Source organism: Corythoichthys intestinalis, chromosome 14, assembly GCF_030265065.1.
Source record: "Corythoichthys intestinalis isolate RoL2023-P3 chromosome 14, ASM3026506v1, whole genome shotgun sequence".
In the NCBI taxonomy this organism is placed as follows: domain Eukaryota; kingdom Metazoa; phylum Chordata; class Actinopteri; order Syngnathiformes; family Syngnathidae; genus Corythoichthys; species Corythoichthys intestinalis.
Window position 1 is genome coordinate 25,869,031 of NC_080408.1, and position 23,804 is coordinate 25,892,834.

Genomic DNA, 23,804 nt, shown 5'->3' on the forward strand with positions numbered 1-23,804 from the left:
AATATAGCATTTACATGGAAAACGCGTCTGTACTCACAGAATTTTCGGGTTACGTGACTACTTCCAGAACCAGTTACTAATGTCGTAAGTAGAGGTACCTCTGTTATACGAATATGAATTTTAAAAAATGTACCATACTGGCTCGAATATAAGACGGTGTTTTCTTGCATTGAAATAAGACTGAAAAAGTGGGGGTCGTCTTATATTCGCGGTCTAGACGTTATACCCATTCACAACGCTGGATGGCGCCAGATATCATTGAAGCGATGTTCTGTCATGACAGATCTCAGCTACTCTCAAGTTTAGCCAGTTTGCATTATTTTATTGCAATGTTTTTCCTTATTCAGATTTGTTTCAAGACTTCAGTTACAGTTAGACTTCACTTTGATGGTTAATGCAGTTGCAATTGCAATTGTGTTGTTTTATCACAATAGGCTGGTTTATTTACATTTTACAAATTTATTATCGAAAATTAGTATTGGAACATGTTAGCCAACTTGATTTTCTCCACATCTCTTCTGAAAACCAATGGTAATATACCAGAAAGAAAGGAATTAATTGTTTATTATAGCACAATTGATTTTTTAGCATACAATTAATTTATTTAAAGCATTGCTAAGAATATAATTACTGAGTACTGTAATTTGTATAAAAAAAACAAATTTTTCAAAATTTTGAGAAACAAACATTTGTGATGCGCACAGAATTATTGTTTTCTATAGTTCTGAACTTTGCTTTATATGTATTATGTTATACATTGAAAGGGACACATTTATCATTTGGTTACTTGGAAATATGTTCTGCATTGCATGTTGCCAAGCTATGTCACCCCCTGCCCCCAGGTCGTGTATCACGGTAGTGAGAGGGAGATAGAAACTCAATGAATGACGAGCATTGCACAGTACTGTTTACCAACCTTGCCTTCTTTGTTCCTTTTGTATAGTAAACGTAGGTGCGTTTTCTTGTGTGAGAGTTGATATTATAAGAAGAATGTCTTTTTGTAGATATCTGAGGTCTACCTTTGTTTTATTTAGCACTTGCAATCCAGTATTACTGGATCTCCAGAATGATCTGTGTCCATTGTACAGCCACCAACTGTGAGTGACAGTTGACTTCATTGGACGATTCCTTGTTTGTGTGTATCTGACAATAGGATGCATTGTAGTTTTAAATGACATGGAATTGTTGGCTGGAAGGCGTTGTCTTGCGTAGCCTACATACTGTACGTTACACGGTGCTTCTACATTTATCATTCTACTGGCCCAGATGTATCCAAAACTGTGTACTGCATGGTTAAAATGCCCAATCTGGGAAAAACAAAACTAGGCGATAGCCTCTTTATATATCTGAGAAGCACTTTGGCTTATTCTCCAGCTCCCTCATTAGATAAGGACAGGCAGATAAAGCAGAAGCAACATACGATAGCATGTGACCCCTAGGCTAAGATGAATTCCGAGCATGTATTTCCACCCTGAAGGACAGGATAGTCTAAAAGCCAACAAAATGTATTATACAAGTTGCTAGTATTTTTACAACAACAACATTGTTGCTTCTGTTGGATAATGGCTCAGGTGTTTTAGACGGATGATAAATACAGTGTTGCATATGAAACAACAGTGTTTCTCAAAGTGTAATATGAGTACCACTGGTGGTATGTGTTCTCTTTCACGTGATATGTGATGAAATCATTTAAAGGGCTTACGAAGAGGTTTTCGGAGTTGGACCTAATTTTACAATTTTAAACTTTGGACGGGTTCCTCGAAATGATTGTCATTTCTAATGCGTAACTTCATGAAGAATTTGCACGGAGCGAATTTTTTGGCACTCTGTAAATCCCACTTCTAAAGCCGGAAGTGTGACGTCATTCACGGAACAGTGACAGACTGTATACACAGCAAGCGTAGCAGCAACAGCAGCAGTAGCAGCAGCGACATCAGTACTATTTCCAGCAAAAGTAGCAGTGACAACAATGATAGTGAGGGCTCCCAGGGAAGGATAATTACAATTAATCCATACATCTATGAACCTCAGGTGTCAAATGACTATGATTTACTTGGCACTATTGATGGTGGTGATGACGCTGATTGGTGGCTTGATACGTCACGAAGGAAAGAGTGGAAGGCCTATTTCTATCTGAATCTTCTTTCCCAGTCAGTCTGTGATATTATTCATTATCAATGATCAATATAAATGAGCACTTATGCGAGCCCAAAATCATAACCCAATCAAACCAAATGGTGACCAACTGTTCAAGTTCAATCCAAAGTTATTCTGATTGGTGAGAATGCATTTACATGATTACAATTACAAATCCCTGTAAGGGGGTGTGCTTACACCTTTGAATAACCAAGGTTGCATTTTGCTAGGTTTTCATAGATGTCATCGCTGAAATGTTTGTAGCATAGAACAGATGTCGCAGCTGGTGTGAAGTTCTTCCGCTGGACTTTAATGAACAATGTCCAACTCCTTGCTAAAGATTTTTTCGGGCCACAGATAAAGTCTTGTTCCTTCATGTGAGCAATTAATCACTACACATCAACATGGCATGATGAATCTCGCGGGTAAATCGTCGAAAATTGTTTTGAAATAAGGCGAGGATAGCATAATGCTGTACTTTTGTAAATTGAGTACTGGCGGGCATTCTGTAAATGACGTCATCAGGCAGAGGTTGGCAGCAAGGAGCATCCCTGTTGCTAAGGTGGTGCTATGCGGTCAAGTCCAATTCTCCTTTGTTATTAGTTTTGAGACAGCGAATAATTGAAATGAGATTTCATTTGGTAATATGCTCTAGTTCATTAGCCCTTTAGTTACTGTAATTTTTGCACTGCAGAGCGCACCTGACTATTAGATGCACAAACAAAATTTCCCAAAATTTAAGATTGGAGAGAAGGTTTGTCCTGCAGTGCAGTGTAGTCTTTCCTCTGGGAAATGTATAACATATTTAAATCTAAATTTGAGAGTGCCACAATACAATTCAATACTCACTACCAGTGTTGTTAATCTTACTTTAAAAAAGTAATTAATTACAGTTACAAATGACTTCTCCCAAAAAGTAATTGAGTTAGTAACAGTTACCTGAATGTAAGATTAATTACTTACTTGGCAAAGCAACTGGTGTTACTGTTCATGTTTTTTTTTTCATTCCAAAAAAAAAAAAAAAAAAAAAAAGAACATAGTAACCTTTGCTGTATTTGGAAGTCATTAAATGTTGTGAATCAGCTGTTAAAGTTGTCAAAATTGCTCCTGTTATTGCATTAGTTCCTTTCTGTCTACTTTCGACATGTGAAAGTTTTAAAACTGTTTAATCATTTAAAGATAGTTTCAAGTCCAGATTTTGCCGATTTAGGAATATTTTAGAAAAAAAAAAGTTAGTTAGGTGCGCCTGAAGGTTCTCTACAAGTCTTCCTGAGAAGTCTACTGCTTTAAGATGGTGGCTGTTTACTAACGCCGGCAATTTACCATTTCGCATCTTGTTATCTATTCATGTGCTAACGCTGCCGTGTCTGTCATTTCGCATCTAATTCTATATACATGTGATATCTACCGTAGCATCATGTGGGAGTAGTTTGTAGGCTATCGGCTACAGTCAGGTATTATTGGAGCCACCTAGCATCGCATTAGCAACGGTGTCACAACTCTCTTCCGTCCTCCCCACTCCCACTCTGCTTTCTCGTCTCCGTGAGTCCGTGTCTCTGACTTTTCTTGTGTCATTCAACCAATGTAGTAACGCATAGTAAGGGATGCCTTTACATCCTCAGTAACGGTAACGGCGTTGCCAAGATGAGAAAAATAATTACTTAGATTACTCACTACTGAAAAAAATAACTCAGTAACGCCGTTAAAGTCCAGCGCCATTATTAACAACACTGCTCACTACCTAAAGGTGCACAATGTAGGATATATGTCCAAAAATGGTACAGTAACTAGATCAAAATATTGACTAGCCCAAAATGCCCTCCCCCTTCGGGCTGCCAGAATACCACTTCACATTGGAGAACTTGCAGGAAAAGAACTTTAAGTGACAAGCAACAAAGTCCTCTGCAGAAGGTATATCTTATTTTTAAATTTCATGCAAGATGTTTTCAATGTAACAATACCAACATTTAGTAATGATGATTAAAAGAGCCGTGATACGAGGTCCAAGTTAGTTTATGTCACCATGACCGAAGTGAGGGAGGGCTACTTCTCTCAATGTATAACCTCACTGGCAAAAAAAAATATATAATTTGGTAATGCATTGACAGCATTCACAAAGAACCAACCTTTTGATGCCGCATAGAGAGTTCTAGCCTCGGGTGGAAACCAGCTAGCTGTGGCTGCTAAGTTCAAACTGACGTCAAGCACTGCGTCCAGCGTTTTGTCTAAGGTCTGCAAAGACCTCCAGCCCAATTTGTTTGCCGTGTTCTACAACCAGCCATTGGGAAGCCATAGCAGATTTCTGGCGTCTATGGAACTTCCCAAACTGCGTTGGAAGACTTGATGTTAACGTTATCATAAATGCACAGAGGCACTCTCAATCAGTGATGATGTATCGTGTGTGAACTGTCTGTTGTTGACACTTAAACATCACAACAACTCTTTTGGTACCAAACCCGTGCTTTATTCTTCAGATACTTTAAGTGTGACACGTAAATAAGTCACAGACTGACAGCAAACATATGTACACAATAAATGATGAAGTGCACCAACCAAAAATACAACATAAAGTGATAAAAAGCTGACAGTTTTCGGCCGACTGGGTCACTGCTTCGTGTAGCCACTCGATTCCAAACACACACGTCTCGGTGGTTCTTCCATTTTTTTTATTCAATCGCTGACCTTGCCATTTGGCAATCTTTATGATGTCTTGATTAGACCTTCTCTTCGATGATACTCCCGTCGGCTTGGTCCATTTTTGCGTGTAGAAAAATAATGTTTGATTCTATTCTACAATGGCGATGATTTCCGGAAACGACATCCTCAGCGGACCAATCACAGTCCATTTTCGCCACGTCATATGCGTCGACGTGACGCTAGGGTTTGAAAATTCAATAGGAATACATCAGGCTACAGCGCAGGGTCATAAATTGGGTCTTCCTTGACGGCGCAGGTCTGACAAGGAAGCCTAACTCGGCATTGACGTGTAAATTGTTTTTTAAAATGGGAAAATCTCTGCTTAACCATTGAGATTCGTTTTAAAAGTATTTCCCAAAAACATTTTTTTATTGTCTATTGCAATATTATGGCCATTTCATGAATAATTGAAGTGCATATCTTACATTGTGCACCTTTAATGCATATTCTTTCAGTAGCTGCTGTCCCCAGGTTTCCTCCACTTGGCCTTCTGGCTGCTGCCTGACTGCCAATTGCGTTTCTCCCATTGAGATCCAACAATGGCAGGCAAAACTCCAGCCTTGACGCCTCCAACCTGCATGTTACAGGGGGTGTTGCAATAGGCGGTGTTTGGGGTGCAAGATGTGAAAGGCATGAGTGTGGGGGCAGCAAATAGTGCAGTCAAGCCAAGAAAAAACAGGTCACGCCCAGATTAAACCTCAATGTAAAGCTTTTGCATGTCTGTCTGCCACGTCAGCAAGATAGTTTTACTCCTATGTGTGCCCTAAAGCAGGAGAGCTGCAAGAGAAAAGACAAAGCTGGAAATTAAAGATGGTCGACTAATAACATAGGAGTGTGACTTAGAGCTCCAGTGTCTGAGCCGCTTTAACTTTAACACTCCTCCGGGGTGCGTGAGCTGGAAGGGGGTCCCCTTAATCTGGCAAGATTGGCGTCATAATGCATGCGAGCAGATTTGGTGATGCATGTTTCCTTTGTTGCGTGTTTTAACACTGCCTTCTGTAAAACACACAATCAAATCCCCCTCTGTTTTAGGCCCCATCCTCATATGGTGGCTCGGCTTAATGAGAGCTTGATGAAGTCAACCAGAAGTCCCCCACCCCCTATGTGTGTCTGTGTGAGAGAGGGCATGTGTAGATTCTCAGGTTATGTATTGGCTTTCAAGCTGTTTTCATTATATTTATTTAATGATTCATTTAATGGATGATTGTGCAAAGCCAGCCCTGATCAGATCTGCAGGGGTGGAATCTAATCAGGTGGTAGAAAGGTTCCTAACCTCAGACATGCAGATGGTCCCATCACATCAGTATGGACTTTCATTTTTGTTAGACAAAAAATGTTTTAAAAAATTCATTAAATAAAAATAAAGAACAAAACTTAAACAACCTTTCTTTATCTTGCCAACTGCAGAGTAATAAAGACAATTTTGGCAAATACATTTTAATTTTCGGCTTTTGTCTTCATAACAATGACGTCATACAACATGTATTACGCTACACTACTTTGGGTACGTTCAGAATTTTTATCTACTAGCTAGCTAGCGCTATTATTCAAATATCCAACAACAGTTTGAGTCCATGGAGTACAATGTTGAACGCCTCGTTAGCTTTGATGCTAGGATAGCAATGTTTTCAAGAGAAGACTCTTGCTGCCATTATGGAAGAACAGTTTACGCTCGCTCCTTCTTCGGACTTTATCAAATATTCTGGGGATTTCATCGACCAAGAGGGCTCCCTCTGACTCATCCATGTGTGGGGAGACAGATTTAAATGTAAACATTATGCTATAACGAGGCTGCTATACCACCTCTGACAGACGGATAAACAGGGTTGGCCATGGGTCATGAAACGTCTGGGCCAATGTAGCTAAACAGTTTAAAACATTCTCCTTTTGGCCATGTCTACACTCAGAAGGTTTTTTTTAAAACCAAGGATCCTGCCCTCATACATCTGGAAAAAATAACTACGTCTACACCACCACGTTTGTAGAAAAAAAGTTTCCCAAATCCCATCCAATCAGAGTAAGCTTTCATCTAGTGATGTCACTTCCGCAAATTGGAAAAGAAGAATTTACATCTAAACTTCGTTTTAGAAAATTAGGACGGAGTATTAGGGCCAAATAAAGAAAACAGGGGAAAAAAAGTATTATTATGTTGGGGTAATGAAGCTGTAAGCCACTATTCACTTTACGCACATGTACCGTAGCTGAGAGCTACGACGAAGCATTAGTATAAATTCTTCTATGGATTGTATTTTATGTAGATGCTGATTTTAACGGAGGTGGCAACACGCTACGTAAAGTACGTAGCTGCTTATTCAGCTACACTAAACCTACGTAATAATACGACTTTTTTCTCATACTATTACTACGAGAACAACTTTTGTCGCGGACAGTGATGTTTCCACAGTTAAATCTTCGGTTTAACTCGTATTATTACCACGAGATTAAAGGTTGTATTATTTCGTAGGGCTAATGTATCTGAATAAGCAGCTACCTACTTTACGTAGCGCGTTGCCGCCTCAGTTAAAATCAACAAACAAAGAAGTATTTAATATTTTGGCTCGTCTACATCAAATTATTATCCGTAGAATGGTTTAGAATCTAATACTTCGCCATCGCTCCCAGCTATGGTACATGTAAGTAAAGTGCATAGCAGCTTACAGGTACGTTACTCCTATTCAATAATAATAGTTTTTTCTTGTAGCCATTGTACGACTTTAATCTCGTAGTCCTGTAGTAGTACTAAACCCATTGCGAAGGTATCCATGTTGACTCCAAATGCATTGGTCTCATGTGTGATGTAGGAACAAAGTTTGTCGCAGACAATGATGTTTCCAGTTAAATCTTCGTTACAAAAATACCCTGTTCCGTGTAGACATGGCCTTAGTGTACTTAGCCACAATATTGTGTGTTTATACAAATACTAGATATGTGACTACGAGCCAGAGGTTGCGCTAGACTTTTTCGTTTTCTGTCATTTTGACTGACAGGGTCATAAAAATCCGGTCATAATCTATTTTTACCCGTCACTTAAATTTTTAAAATGATGATAATGACATTGTGGTGACCCTATGTTTGGCATAATTCACCTTCCGTACTTTTGTGTCCATTTGGCCGAGCGCGTTACCGGCTACGACACAGTCACGTGACAGAGCCACTTAAGAGCCGCGCGCGTTCCGGCTTGAATAGAGAGTTCACAGGGAGCAGCAGAGCTACAGCGGCTGGACACAGCAATTCGAGCTAACAAGACTCTTAACATTGCATACCGCTTCAACATATTCAATAGTATTTAGTTTTCATTAATTTTAAATTAATATTCTGTCCGAACAAGCTTAACAGAGAATCCACACCGTGCCATCACACATCAAGCAGATGAATATGTAACTTTTTCTCCGCAGTGACAAAAACAGCTGACTGTGGCCCCAGTAGGTAGGCTACATATGGAACAATGAAATTAACAGTTCACCTGCTGTGGCCTGAACGGAGTCTTACACCTTCCTCCTGGTGCGCATGGACTTGAATTGCGTGCCCGCTTGCGCAGTCCCTGTTTTTTCACCTCTTTTATCAACACCATTGTCGTTTTGGGGCTTTTTGAAGAAACTTCGGACACTCAGTTGCCTTGACATTTTTCAGAGTAAGGCCAACGACGTCATGCATCAAGAGAGACAATAGCTAATTAATATGCTCACTCGCCACCCTGTGGTCTGGGGTGTGAATTGCAACCTGTCAAAATGACAGATGGACTTCAGTTTTTTCCGTCACCGTTTTAAAAAATCGGTCAACGACGGAAAATATTCGGTTAACGCGACCCCTGCTACGAGCCCACAAACGCTCTGCCCACTGGTCACTAGTCATGGACAGCCTTTTGGCCGTCTCAAAGGAGGTGCAATTTCTTGTGGCATGGCACGGGCAAACAATCATTGTTTTACCATACCTCACATTCATGACATGCTGTACATACAACTATTTTTTTCTCTGGCACTGGAAACAGCTTTTTATTTTTGGGGGTGTGTGGTAGTTTACATTGTTAATGTATCTGTAGCTTGTTTGGTTAAATTGGTGACTTATTTATTAATTATGTTAATGTCATGTTAAATATGCATATATTTTAGTATTTCTTGTTCATGCATTAGAAAGTCCTTAAAACGTCTTTTAAAATCACCGTAATTTCCGGACTATTCAGCACCCCTGATTAAAAGCCTCACCCAATACATTTTTAAAGGAAAAACCATTTTGTACATACATAAGCCTCTCCTGTTTATAAGCCACGTGTGCCCACATAGTAACATGAGATATTTATGAAGAAATACACAGAGATTTCTGAGTTTTAATAACATACTTTAACGAATCGGGTTATAAATCTAGCGCGTGACTTATGTGAGTAAGGGTGGTGCGGAAGAGCGAGAGACGTGAGTTCCTGTTGTTGCTAGGGGGGTGCGCGTCGGCTGCTGCAGACAGCAGTCGTGTGTTGTTCCACGAGTTTCCAAAATAAAGAATTGCAACCTAACTAAGCGGGTGACTCTTTGTCAACGTTACAATACCTTAACTTTTCTTTCCAAAGAGCGCCACCAAAACAGCACTTTGCTGACTCCTCAAGCTCGCTCCTGAGCTTGTGTCGTCCTCTTCGTCACCCAGCAGACCAGCTTTTCGAAACCCGTTGGTGATGGTGGATTTTTTTTAATACTGCTCCACGCTGTCAGACTTGAGCAAAAGTTGCTCTTAACGTGCGGCCAGTTTTGGTAAACGATCTCTCATCCAAGCCTTCAATTCAACTCTGCACGTCACATCCATTTCTTCTAGCATTTCCATGATGCGGGTCTGCTAATTTTACTAATGCACAAAGATGAGGGTCTACTAGTTTTATTCGTGCACAAAGCACAAAGTTAAAATACGGGTAAGAGGGCAAACTAGCGTCTTCCTCGACACATATATTCCACGTGTTTTACGCTTACATTTTATGCTCGAGCGCTCCTGGCGGTCGTTAGAAAAATTGATAAATATTCCGCATCATTGCATACGCCGCAGGATTCAAAATGAGGGAAAAAAGTAGCGGCTTGTAGTCCGGAAATTACGGTATATATGGAGATTGTTCTATGTTTAATATTAAGAACATTACTTTTGTTCCTCTCCTCACAGTTTGCTCATTGATTATTATAGATTAAAATTTGTTGTTCAAAAATTCATCATTACCTTAATATTTATTGTAGAATTATCAACAATGTATCACTGGTAAGTTAATTTAAAAAAAAAAAAAAAAAAGAATGCAGATAGTCAGGCATACTCTATGCCATAGAGTCTATGGGGTAGAATAATGGGAAATATGTGACTATTGCGCTTTTAACAGACTCTCAGGTACACTTATTATGTTGTTTTGCATGTTTCAAATCCTGTGTATTTCTTTTCACCAAACTTCAACTGGATCATGAAAGCTGCTTAACAGTCTTTGTTCATTACGTTTTATAATCTTTATTATTCATAGACGGTGATATGCGAGAATAATTCCTTAGTCTGATCTTGTTGACATTTTTAAAACCGCCCAGTGTGCTTTACATAAGCTCACATTTACCAATGGTGCTGCTGCCCCATGCAAGATGCTACAAACCCATTGGGTGGCGAATTAGGGTTCAATATTATTTTTAATATTATTGTTTGTATGATTTTTTTCCCTAAGCTTTGAAAGTCTCTTCGTATTACTCTCTTCTTTGAATGAACACAATTGTTTTCTTTAATGCTTGCTTGCATGACATCCCCTCTGTTGTGCATGCCAAGTCGGTATAGGGCCATTTTGCCTCGTTATAGTCTTCAAATGAAATGCAACCCTTTTAAATGCATATGCAGTACTTATGCCCCACAGACTAGATTTGAAGAACTCACTTGCTTCCCCGTACACAAACAGGCATACACACGTACCCCCACACACACAAGCACACACTCTCTATCGAAAGATGTATTGTGAGCCCAGTCCTTGTTGTAAGTCGGCGGCTGTATGCATATGGCAGATGGCTTGTGTTATACGTTGCATGCTGCCCTGTTAAACAAAAAAACACCATGGTCTGTTTAGGAAAAGGCCAAAGAGTGAGACGGGCAGAGAGGCAACAAAAGAACAGCAGAGGGACAATCTGATACGGCAAACAGGCAGGAAATCCATGTGCAAAATTGTGCATATTCAGGACGGAAATTTCTCACTCCCTACAATTTGGGAATGATTCAGACGCCTACAATTCTGTTTGATTACCAATTGTGTATGAATGGCGCAACATTCAAGAGAGCTCGATTCTTATATTTTAAACACAATAGATAAAAGATTACATTAGAAGGTAACATCAATCCATTCACCGCACAGCTTTCCCTCACTTGGGTCCTTGGTGTGCCAGAAGCTCTGAGCTAATTTTTCATTAAGAAATAGAGGGTACACCCTGAAGTTCCTGCAGCTGAATTGCAAGGCACATCTACAAAAGAAAAATAGGGGTGTCCCAATCTTGTATTTTTGCTACCGAGTCCGAGTCACCTGATCTTTTTTTTTTTTTTAGAACCTTCTGAGTCCCGATCCCATACCGGAAAAAAGTGTTGTTTAAAAAAAAAACAAAAAAAAAACAGCCAAATCTTTTTAAACATGTTATGGTCTCATTGAATTATTTTTAAACAAGAAAAATTTAGAAAAATGTTTGTCTTTGTTAATTGTTTCATTGAGTGAGTCCACTCACACTGCTGAGAAAGCCTCACAGCACATTACGCTAGTGTTTAACAAGCTCAACGAGCTCATAAATTTGGCACTTTTCAAGTTAGCGCTCCCAAGCTCCTCTGGCAAGATCAAAGCTGTTAAACTGTCACTCATCGTTAACTTTAACAAGCAGCTGCTTGGTGAGCAAGAAAAGCAGCAGGAGGGAGAGTTGGAGGCTGTGCAAGCATGATGCAGAGAAAAAAAAATTAAAAACCCAAACCTGATCCTTTTCACCCGATTCCGATCCTCTGAAAAATGGCGCGATCAGCCCGATTTTCCATCACGTGATCGGATCGGGGCCTCTAAAAAAAACAAAACAAAACATTTTCTTGTCTTAAATGACAATTTAACTGCTGTGTTGTCTTAATCTGTGCTATTCGATCACAAAATTTGCATAAAATGTTAAATATTAGTAAATCTGATACAACCGATGAGGTTGTGGAACGTGGTTAGCACACGGTTGTGCTGTATCTCAGTTGTTACATACTCATCGTGGAGTTTGTATTTGCTTGCTAGTCGCTATGGTTGCATTGGTTTTCTTTGGGTAATGTCATCCCTAATTGTGAGTCTTTGAGTCTATATGCTCTGTTTATCTAATCCATAAGGGTACGTTCAAGACGCAGGTTTATGATTTTTTTTTTTAAAGCCGATTGAGAGTCCTTTTTTAAAATCTTCAATCCGATCTTTTTTTTTTTTTTTTTTTTTGTCGCTGTTCAGATCGCAGTTTTCATTTCAATACATAAAGATCCTATAGTTACACGCATACGTGGATCAATAACAAGACACGTCAAACTACGCAGTGAGCAAAAATGATCCGCATGCACAGAAGAATAATAACAAAAGACATCACACACAGCTTCAACATGGTGGGTGTAGCACTTCGCTGATTAGTGTCTTTCAGTTCCCTAAATCTAGCTTTTTAAGGCTCCTTCTTTTCCTCCGGCATTTGTCACCACAGCATTTTCTTGAGAAATACTTTCAGACACAGACTGGTTACGGTACGATCCTTCAAGTCACAATTGTGTGTTCACAATGTTTATTCACAATTGAATTGTTTCCTCCCCCTCAAATACATATTAGCTGTCTTTCCGCTACTTCACCTATTGCTGAGCAATAGAAATTGACATAATAGCTGCATGAATTCAAGATTTCAGGTCACTGGGCTGCTCAGATCATTCACATTAAGAAAACTCTAACTATATCAAAATGAAAACTACATACTATAGTGGAAGGGACCTTTAGAAAAAGCCAAGTTACCATGAACTGATTTAACAATAAAATCCACTTAGTAATTTCATTTGACAAAAAAATGTGTAGAAACAATAAAAACTAGACTTTCGTTTGTCATTTTCTTTCTCCAGAAACAGAAGTGAGAGATTTTTTAATGAGTTTCTATTAGTGAGATTTTAAATTGAAGTTTGATCTAATTATAGTATGTCATAGAGATAATATCATAACAAATAGATGAATTAGTACATCAGAGAGTAATGATGGAGTTTCATCTTTGCAAGTCTCCCACCAGATCAGCCATGTTGAGAGATTTAACTAAAAAGAAGAATTGGGTTGGGTACCAATTGGGTTTTATCCAATACCAGTTCATACGCATTACTTTTAAACGGTTCTTGAACCAGAAAAAAAACACGCACACAAAGTTTGTCATAAAAATACATAAAATAAAATACATAATTACTTTGTTATTGTATGGGTGTGTTTGTATGTTCATATGTGGTCATCACTACTGTAATGAAGTGAAATCAGAAAAAGACATTTTCAGAATTTAAGTGAATTCTCAACGGATATTATTTTTTTATTGTTGTTAACTTTTGTATTCATTGTTAAATCTTACCCGATTCTATAATTTAAAAAAAAAAATCAGTGTAGTAGCCTATGTCGTACAAAACAGCAGCATGAGTTTAGTGTTGGCAGTATTATACCGCACAGAACAATTGTATGCACACTGCTCATCAAATAAAAATATGGCCTTACCACAATTTATTTGGCCTTGAGATCATAGGATTTACACTTAGAGAAAGGACAGCTTTTAGCACTCACACTAAGATGTCCTTAGTCTTCACCTGAAATTTATCTTTGCATTCTATACAATGTGTTTGTGTGTGTAAGCATGCATGCTTTTACCACACTACACCTTTTCACTGCCTGTATTCTGAAGGCTGAAAGCCATTTTCATCTCTTTCTAGAGTAACCTTCATTGCTGCGACATGCAGTCTTACAATAGGTTGAATTGACCAAGTTACTCCTTAGACAAGAATATGTGAACCCATCTTGAATTGAACTGCTTTGTCTCCCTGATTGCATGACTTCCTTTAAAATTCCTTGATTGGACTTTTAGATTTAGATAATACAATCCCTCCCTACCTACCCTATATATCATTATTATTTAAAAAAAAAAAAAAAAAAAAACCTGTGTGCATCCATATCAAAATGTTTTTGAAATACTCCGTCTATGGTTGTTTATTATTCAAAAATGCAGCCAGAAAGAAAAGGGCGTAGAAATGACAAGGAATAAGCATGGGGAATAGGATACGGCGGAAAACACAGACAAGGCTGAAAAAGCAGTTTCACCCCTCTTTAAAATAAACTGCTGTATTTTAAGCCAAAAGAACTGTTGTGTTTGATAGAACAATGTGTCTATATGCTGCAATAGCAGATTCATGGCGCAATAAGCCCCCGAACTATTTTTAATTTGTCCGTTTTACCCTAAAAACTACCGTTTACAAACGTCACCCAACTGCTCTTGTTTCAACCCAGCCATAAAAAGAAGGTAAGTAATCGTACTTATTATTCGAAATGCCTGTCATTTTTAACTTAGAATCATTAATTGATGTCTAATTTAATTAAAAATAAAACTACTTAGTTTAAAAATAAAACGAATTTAAGAAATTATTCACTCGCATATTTTAAACTTTTAAAGAAATTAATTCACAATGAAAAAAAATTGGTGTCTGTAAAAAAGCTACGAATATCTACCTCATAGCTATCGCTTAAGTGTATTTTTTTCGTTACTGTCTCATTTTCCCCAATGTTTTAGATGATAAATAATCGATCCAAACAAAGAAAATTGTGAAAAAAAAACTTTTAAAAGGGTAAATATATGAAAATGAAGATCTTGACCACTCCTTGATGTCTGCGATTTCTGCATCGCGACCCTTGTTATATTACCATGTTCCACCCATAAAATTCCCCAAAAATCCGGCTGTGGCCATTCATAGCTGTGTCTCTAAACTCTGTGACACATGCTACATGGACTTTTTGGATCGAAAAGAGGTAGGTGCGCGATAATATCTCGTTAAAATTGTGGTGTCTTTAATTCTGCTCTCGCCTCCAGTTAGGGTTTTGCTGTTTATTTTTTTTTTTTAAATTTATTTTAAAAATGCCCTCCTGTTCACAATTTTTCAACTCCCAGAAAAATTGAGATTTTAAGCTTTTCAATGATGCATCACACATGCATATAGGGCAATTTTGAAAATTGACCAAATTGGGGGACTGAGAGCGGAACTTCAAGTCACCTGAGTGTTTTCCGTCATACATAAACATTATTTTATTGGTGCTACAAGACTAAGTAGCATTACAAAGTGGTCACAACTTCAATTTCCTGAGAGGGTCACACGAGGTGGAAGGGAAACACCAGCTAATAGGATAGGGCAGGAAGAGGAAGTGCAGAAAAGATTGGGGTACAGCAGAGCAAGCAAAAATTGAGATTTTAAGCTTTCCAATGATGCATCACACATGCATATAGGGCCATTTTGAAAATTGGCCAAATTGGGGGACTGAGAGCGGAACTTCAAGTCACCTGAGTGTTTTCCGCCATTCATAAACATTATTTTATTGGTGCTACAAGACTAAGTAGCATTACAAAGTGGTCACAACTTCCATTTCCTGAGAGGGTCACACTATGTGGAAGGGAAACACCAGCTAATAGGATAGGGCAGGAAGAGGAAGTGCAGAAAAGATTGGGGTACAGCAGAGCAAGGTTAGTTAACGAGCTGTGTTATTGATGTGCAGTAGGCAACTCATACTAACCGTTTCAGGGACAGTGGCCATTACAGTGGGTGCTAGGTGATGATTTCCTTTCACGACAACAGTTTTAAAACCACCGGAGAAAAAAATCCAGATTTAGGTTATCATAATTCGTGCATGAAAGGGTTAAGACTATTATTATTATCTAAACATTTTAGAAAATTTGTTTGTCAATTGATTAATTAATGTTGTAATAAATGTTGCATCATTAATCCCGACAGAAACGGCTACATCCATATATATGCCAATGATACCTAATTGTAGGTGTAACCAATTTTGCATGCCTGTCAGTCATGTGGTGTGTGGAAAAGAGAGAGGGGACAGGCATCATACCAGCCACCCTCGAGGGGCTCCTTGACCGGCCCATACTGGGAGGGCAAAACCGGCACAACGCCATGCCCGAGGAGAAAGAGGCAAACCTGTCCCCCCAGGGAGCCCGCACAGCAGATCCAATCTAGACGATAAGCTACATGCAAGTGTCTCATTAACCTGCACAGGAGTCAAGGAAAAGACCGTATAACTTGTACGTAATTTCCTTATGAATTGCATTCTTTTACAGTCAGAAAACAATCAATGTTCAACTGTAGGGTACCCATTTAAAAGAAAAGCAGTCTTTAATCTAATATCGTCATTCTGGTGGTCATTTGGACTGGTACTTTGTTCCTCTGACTGACCTCTGGTCAGCGAGGTGAGCAATTTCTTGCTGACACGGTTTGTGCTGAATTACACCTGCTCTGCTAGAGCTGTATTTTTGATTTGACACAGATGATAAGCACTTAATTAACCTGCTGTACACCCCTAATTCCACACCAAATGTTGACCCTGTGTTTTCTCATTCCCCTGTTGCAACAGAATAGAGAAAATCAGGTAATCAATTCAGTGAAAACATGACAAATGAGTCCCTGCGGTTAGTGTGTGTGTGTGGTTGTGCATGTTGGGATAGGGGCTGCTGGGAAATCACAAATGAAACAATCCTGTTATCGCATCAGCAAACACTGCAAAGTGAAGGGAAGGATGACCGAATGATGGATAGTAGCATAGATGGATAGGCAGAGGGAGGAGATGATTCAGTGTGGCCAATGTGTATTTGTGCATATGCACGTCTGTTGTGCTCAGATAGATGGCTGATTGAATACAGGGCCATGTGGGTGTCTGTGTGAGTGCGAGCGTGCAAAGGGGTGCGGTGTTAACCTTGGAGCTGTCAGAACAGATGGGAGATGGGAAGGGCTGCAGGGGATATGTTTGCTGCTGGAGGGGGATGGATACCAGGGCAGTATTGCAAAGGAGTTGTGAAAAGAGGAAGAATTGATGACACTGTTTGTGTGTCTGCTTGACATATTGCACATATCAGGGTGTAGTGACTGAAGCATACAAACATCTTAAAGAGAAATATATTTTGTTTGTCTTCCTGCACATATTGCTCATCTTATATTGATTGGTTCATGTTTGGCGAAGGTTTGTCATGCAGGGAAGTATAGTCTCTCTTCTGGGAAATGCATAAGATATTTAAGTCTAAATTTGAAAAAACCACAAAAGCGACAGTATGATTGTCAGTGAACTGATCAGTTTAATTCACACCTTCAGATGGATAGTCATCTAGTAATAAACTGTACATACGTACCTTTCTTTGGTTATATCTTTGTATGATGCATACAAAGAAGAGTTTGTAATACCCTGATAACTAAAATTGGCATATACTGTATAAATATTTATAACAACAGTGTTGTGCAGTTTTAAAAATCTTTCAGCAAAAGCTAATTCAAAGAAGTGAATTAAGTTTGCTAGAAAGATACAGTATGTGTTGTGTTTTGTGGAACCTTGAAGAAAATAGAATTAATCGAAGATTTATTTGCAATTTGGAATCAGGAGTGGGCTAGGCTTGTCTGTGGGGAGGCATTAGCTGAATAAGACTGCTGTCTATTTAAATGTGTGTGTGTGTGTGTGTCTTGTGTGAGTGCACGAAGATATACTTTGGCTGGCCGCCCAGCTTCATTCCCCCAGCTGATTAGGGTTAATAGCCTATGAGCATGAGGAATTATCTACCCCCTCATTGGCTGACTTGCTGCTGAGTGGGCGGGTTTTCCAGCAAGTGACAGATGGCGGCGCTGTGTTTGCAATTGTGGATATACAATGGAAAGATTTACAATAGCATCTTTTGGCCCTCCATTCATCCACTCCATGCTCACTTTTTATTGTTTCCTCAGTATTTAATTTCTGTCTCTTACACAAGACCTTGTCTTTACAAGGCATCTTGGAATTATGTCAATATGCATTACTTTTCAATGAAAGTTATTAAGGAAGACTGCTAACTTCGAGCTTTACAGTTTTAACGACAAAATATGGATATGTGTAGAGTGATGAGCACATGCACGCAGCGTCATGTGTTATATCATTATTACCCGTTGATATTGGAGACTTTGTTCGCAAGATGTCAGCAGCTGATTATCAGAGCAAACACACATACCTGCAACACAACAGACAACAAAAGCATGACGCACTACACAGAATTGTGCTATGTTCCCCTGAGGATTGGAACACATCATTGTACTTGGCCGCATTCCCGCTCTGTATGCAATACGCATCACACTCATAAATATGCTTTGTTCAAATCAATGTCGCCAAACTAGCCCCACAATTTAGTACCAAACAAAAATGTCTTTTTGTTTATGTCTGTGTATGACATAAGTCTTACTTCTGCGTATACAATTATATCACTTCTATTGGTTGTACCATTAAGAACAAAAGTAGACAGGCTTTGAAAAGGTTTTGTGTGCCGTGTCTTATGTTGTGTGTACATTTACGAGGAGTGTCAGATGCAGCATCGTTTTTCTTTTCTTTTTTTTCTTCCTCTCAATCAAGTGTCAGTGTATCCCCATCTGCCGAAGACACAGTCTCTCTCAACCCCACATTGAGGAGCAATTCTATGTGAGAGTACCTCAATAACAAGTAAGGTCTTATCAATGAACAACGACAGCGATTATATGGTTGGGATCATTGATCGCAAACAACTTTTAGGCTGATTTCAGTGATCAACAATGAGCGTTATTTTATCAATCAAACATGGTGGAAATGTGCGCAAAACAGCCGATAAGATTAGACCTTTTCCTGCTCCACTTCTTTTTGAAGAACAAATTGAAAATAAACAACATGATCGAACATGGAGCCAAGCGCTCGTCTCATCACAACTGTGACTTTGAATGAAAATGACCGTGTCATAGAAGGGAAAAGTAACAGAATTATCCATGACCATAGCCAGTCAGTCTACTATTTATGTTATCTCCATTCCGGTTTCAGTACAGATTATGTAAAATTATCGGTTAAAGTTCAATATAAAAACTCAAAATAAATAAATAAATATATAAATAAAATTGGGATCTGACAATATGAAGGTCTTCATGATCAAGTCCTCAAAAGTGTTTTTTTTTTTTTTTGGGGGGGGGGGGGGGGTCAGATAGCCCAGCAATGCCAACAAATGTTTTAGAAAGATGTCAAGTAACATGGATTAAATAGCAAAAAATAATCATTTGCCCCTCAACATAAAGACTTTAAAAAAAAAAAAAAAAAAAAAAAAAAGATTGAACATTTTTCTAACTTCTGTTTCTGCTTTCAAATAGATGCTAAATCAATTTGAGACTTCATTAAAATACATTATAAAATAATGATTAATAAATACATGAATATAAAATACGTATAATTTTATGTACAGTGCAAGTTAGCGACAACAGGCATCTGTAATATTAAAAAAATTGATCTCGTATGTGCCTAATTTGGTCCATTAGGCATCAAGGGGTTAAAATAAGATACTGGTGTTTCTTTTACCCCTTTGTAAGACGTGGCTATTAATTGATTTTACGGATGAATTTAAGTTTATCACTAGATGTTTTTACCTTTAAAATCCCAATTTTACTCTTGCTGGTCTACTCTGCTAGCTATAACAAGATGGCTGCTAACAGAGCGTTGGTCTTTTACATGAGCACTGCAAATGCTGTCAAATTAACAACTCATCTTACTTGTTGATGGGAAAAAGCAACATTAACTACCACTAAAAATAGCGGTGAGCATTGCCAAAGACATGTTGACGAACTACACAATAGCAAAAACAATGATTTATCAACATGTTGTAAACTTCCTCGAATTTATTTATTTTTTCTATTTGTATTATTTCTGCGGAAATTAATATAAGTTAATCCAAGTAAAACGTGTTGGAAAACTGCGTTGTTGGTTTTTTTTTTTTTTTTTTTTTTTTTTTTTTTTTTTTTTTTTACTTATCTTTACGTAAAAAGGGTGACTAAATGCAGCAGTATAGTTGGTTGCTTAATTCTTCAATCCAAACCACTAATGACTCATCAGATGACACCATTCACGAACATGTTTTCTTGTTACGAAATAATTCACTCTTTAAAAAATGCATTTTAAAGCAAATCTTTTGAAGGGCCATATGGAAGGTTCCCAAGACATCTTTCTCTCAGTGCCTCTTGTTTTCTTGCCCGAAGAGTTTCTCTGCATTTGTCTTTCTAGAATATCTACTTTTCACTGTTGGTAAACCACACATGCCTCTGACCTGTTCGTCTTGCTGTGATTGTTCCACTGCATGTGGAACATATGCAAATAACACGTCAATGTTCATAGCGACAGAGGAATAAAGTAAAAGATGTTCTGATTGTAATTTTATATTATTGTGCTACAATACTCATCAACAGACTCTATATCACGTCAATCCATCCATTCAATCCATTTGCAGTAGTTTCATTGAAATCCTTATAACCATTTTTTTGGTTGCAAATTTGAAGCCTCATGTACCATTTATTTTCAAAGACGTGCAAAGTTTTGCCTCTCACTCCTGTAAACAGTGGCTTAAAGCAGTCCCCATTTCAATCATTTCTGATGTTTTTTTGGCCACTTAAAACAGGATACAGGTTTGCCAGTCACTGGCAATATCTGAAGTCATTTTATGCACAAAGTCTATCCACATGAGTTATATTAGAATATAATCCATGCCATTGGCTTCATTATTAACCGTCATTTGAGTGATTCACTGTTATGATGTCTGTACTTCTGCATGAAAAAACTCCCTCACTGGCGAGAGCATGACCATATTTGGAAATGCTGATGTAGCAGCCTACCAGGAAGTAAACAGCAAGGCGTTTTTTTTCCGGACAAGAATTGCACTGCTAAAAGATGTATCTTCCATTGTTGCAAAATAACCCTATGGTTTGCTCATTTTGAGCTGGAAGAGGAGACTACAGCAGCAAGGAAAAAAGCTGTGCTAATGGTTAAGCGGAACTGAGATATTTTCATCTTTTCGTTTCCCCGAGACTACTTAGCCATCAGCGTGGCACTTCGTAGTCACATTAAAGAGACATAGTCTTGAGCTTGAAATGGTTGACCATCTCCCACTCGAGATCACGTACTCTTGCATATTTGTTCACAAAATGTTCGTAAAACAAGAGCTAGTGTTGAAATGAAATATCAGTGCCCTCTAGTGGCTGACTATGTGTGTGTGTGTGTGTGTGTGTGTGTGTGTGTGTGTGTGTGTGTGTGTGTGAGTGTATACTAGTATATTTATATATATATATAATATACCGTTTATGACTTTTATTTACTTCTTTGTCGTGTAAATCAATGCGAAATAACATTACGTGAATTTGCTAGGGATGTCCCGATCGCATATTTTTACATCCAAATCCGTGTCACTGGATTTTGAGAATCTGCCGATACAGAGTCCTGATCCGATATTGGAAAAAAAAAAGTGTATATATATATATATATATTTTTTTTTTTTTTCAAACGTACTGTGCTGTTTACAGGACTTCCACTTCTGCTTTTTACGAGAGTGTTGCGGAGTATAAAACGTTTATTTATTTTCGTTCTTTTGGCAATGCCATTGTATTTCTGGTTTATTTTGTCTTTTTTTTTTTTTTTTGAACCTGATTCTTTTCTCCCGATTCCGATCCTCTGAAAAAGGGTGCAATCGGCCTGATTTCCGATCACAAGATGGGATCGGGAACATCCCTAGAATTTACACATTGTTATATATACAATACAAGTCGCACCTGACCAAAAGGTACGACTTGTAGTCCAAAAATGTTGTAATTTGAGGACTTTTTTTTTTTTTTGCACCCCAAAGGGATTACCACAAGGACAAAAATATTCCTTCATCAACCTTACAACTTTTTAAATTATTTTAACTCCCCCTTAACTCTTTCTTTTGGTTTGCTATTATGAATGGTGTTTGCAGTTGATTGCTTTGCAGGCTGTGCCAGCTTCCTTGTGTGTGCTCTCAACATTTGGTATGGAAAGCCTGTTGAGAGGCTTTGCCAATGAGATGGCTTAACAAGCCCTTATTATTCAACGCTACCCTGCTGGCCCATACCCCAGCATTTAATTGTGGGGGTGGATTCTGGGACTGGGTGATGTTTTGGGTTGGGCGTGTGTGGCTTTGTGGAAACAAGATTTCGACACATTTCCCCCTGCTAGTACCCAAAATAGGCCTGTCAGTGCATTCCACTTTACTCACGCTTCCTCCCCAATGTGTTATATCTCGCTGGCTTTCTGGCTCTAGATCAGGTGTGTCAAAATCATTTTGGTTCGTGGGCCACATTCATGGCAATTAGATCTCAAGAGAGCAGGACCAGTATAATTTTGGCCTAATAAAGTTATAAATAACAATTCACTCCCACCCCAAAAGTAATAAATATAATAGTCACAAATTAAATATTTACATGTACTAAAGATTATCTTGTTGTGAATTTTTTTTTTTTTTTTTTTTTTTTATGTAAAAAATTGGTTCAATTTATGCCATCATGAAATTTTGGAAACATCTACTTGACTCATCACATCCTGCAAACCAAAGTTGGAACTCTTCAGAATAAAAATGTACTTGGTCCTCTGCCTGTAAATGTATGCATCAAAATGCGTTGGTCAGCATTGCGTTACAGTGACATTATAGCTCAACATTCCCATTTGCATTTTCATTCCACATGCAACTTTACAGTTGGTAGTTGTTTTTAACTGTATGAACTTGCCTAACAAACAATATTATGATATACTGTATGTCGGCATTGCTTCTCCAGGAACACATTCACTTTGTATGTGTTGAATTAAAAACATGATTTTGTGCGTACTGTATGAATGAACTAAAACGTGGAAGGAAGGCATGACAACCCACAGGGCGGATTAGACCCCATGGCGGGGCTTTCCCTGCCCGCGGGTCGTATGTTACACACCCCTGCTCTAGAAAAAAGCCCTGAGAGTGTTGTGGGTTTGTTTAGTTTCAGCAATCAATTTTTTACGAATCTGAGCACAGAATTTGCTTACCAATTGCTCTTTGAGGTCAGTACATTTTATGGAAAGCCACTAGGTAATGTGTTCAATTCCAATGAAACAAAACATTACTCTACTGGGGAATTATAGTACTTATTACAGTATATTGAACATTAGGAGCAGGGATGGCAGGGTTCCGCAAAGGGGAGACTGTGTGCATTTTTTTGCTTGACCTGTAGTTTTTTCTTATCAAATTACACCCAGGTTCGATGATAAAACTAAAACTTTTAAAATGCATAGTAACAATGAACCATTGTGATTTTTTTTTTTTTTTTTTTATCACTGCAAAAAAATACACCAACTTAAAGTTTGTACTTCTCCATTCTGTCATGTGCAGGTTTTCACCTGAGCGGCACGGTAACCGAACCGGCCTCCTCATCGGAGCCAGAGATCACCCACAAGGTGGCCATCAGCTTTGATCGTTGCAAGATTACCTCTGTCACCTGTGGCTGTGGAAATCGGGACATTTTTTACTGTGCCCATGTGGTGGCACTGTCTCTGTACAGGATCCGCAAGCCTGAACAGGTGCAGTTTACACTTTCTCAATTCATCACAACACAGGTGTATATAGTTTCATCATAACAAAATTATACAATTCAGGCCATGAAATTTAAAGGGATCCACTGACAGAAAGACTTGTCGTTCTTAAAGATAAATGTTAGTATGAGTTAAAATAATTTGATATTCAAACTTCTCTTAATATATTTGTTTTTATAAAATATGAAAAATGTATTTAACTAGCAGGAAGCCTGTCGCGATATGCAATAAGTCAAATTAGCGCACGGTAACTAAAAATGGAAAAGTAATGAGCAGGACAGAACTGTCGATATTTTAAAAGCCCGAACCCGCGTTTCCCGACAAGCGCGTAGACCAATGGACTATACTTCCACGT

At 38.4% G+C, this 23,804-nt stretch overlaps 1 protein-coding gene across 1 annotated transcript in view; it reads left to right on the plus strand.

The window, feature by feature from the left end:
• The window catches only part of zswim5 (zinc finger, SWIM-type containing 5), a 68,062-nt gene that overhangs the window by 18,426 nt on the left and 25,832 nt on the right, over positions 1-23,804 (plus strand). Inside the window, exon 2 of the mRNA XM_057857207.1 lies at positions 23,250-23,437. Within this exon, the coding sequence (XP_057713190.1) occupies positions 23,250-23,437 (188 nt within the window). The remainder of the gene's footprint in view (positions 1-23,249; positions 23,438-23,804) is intronic.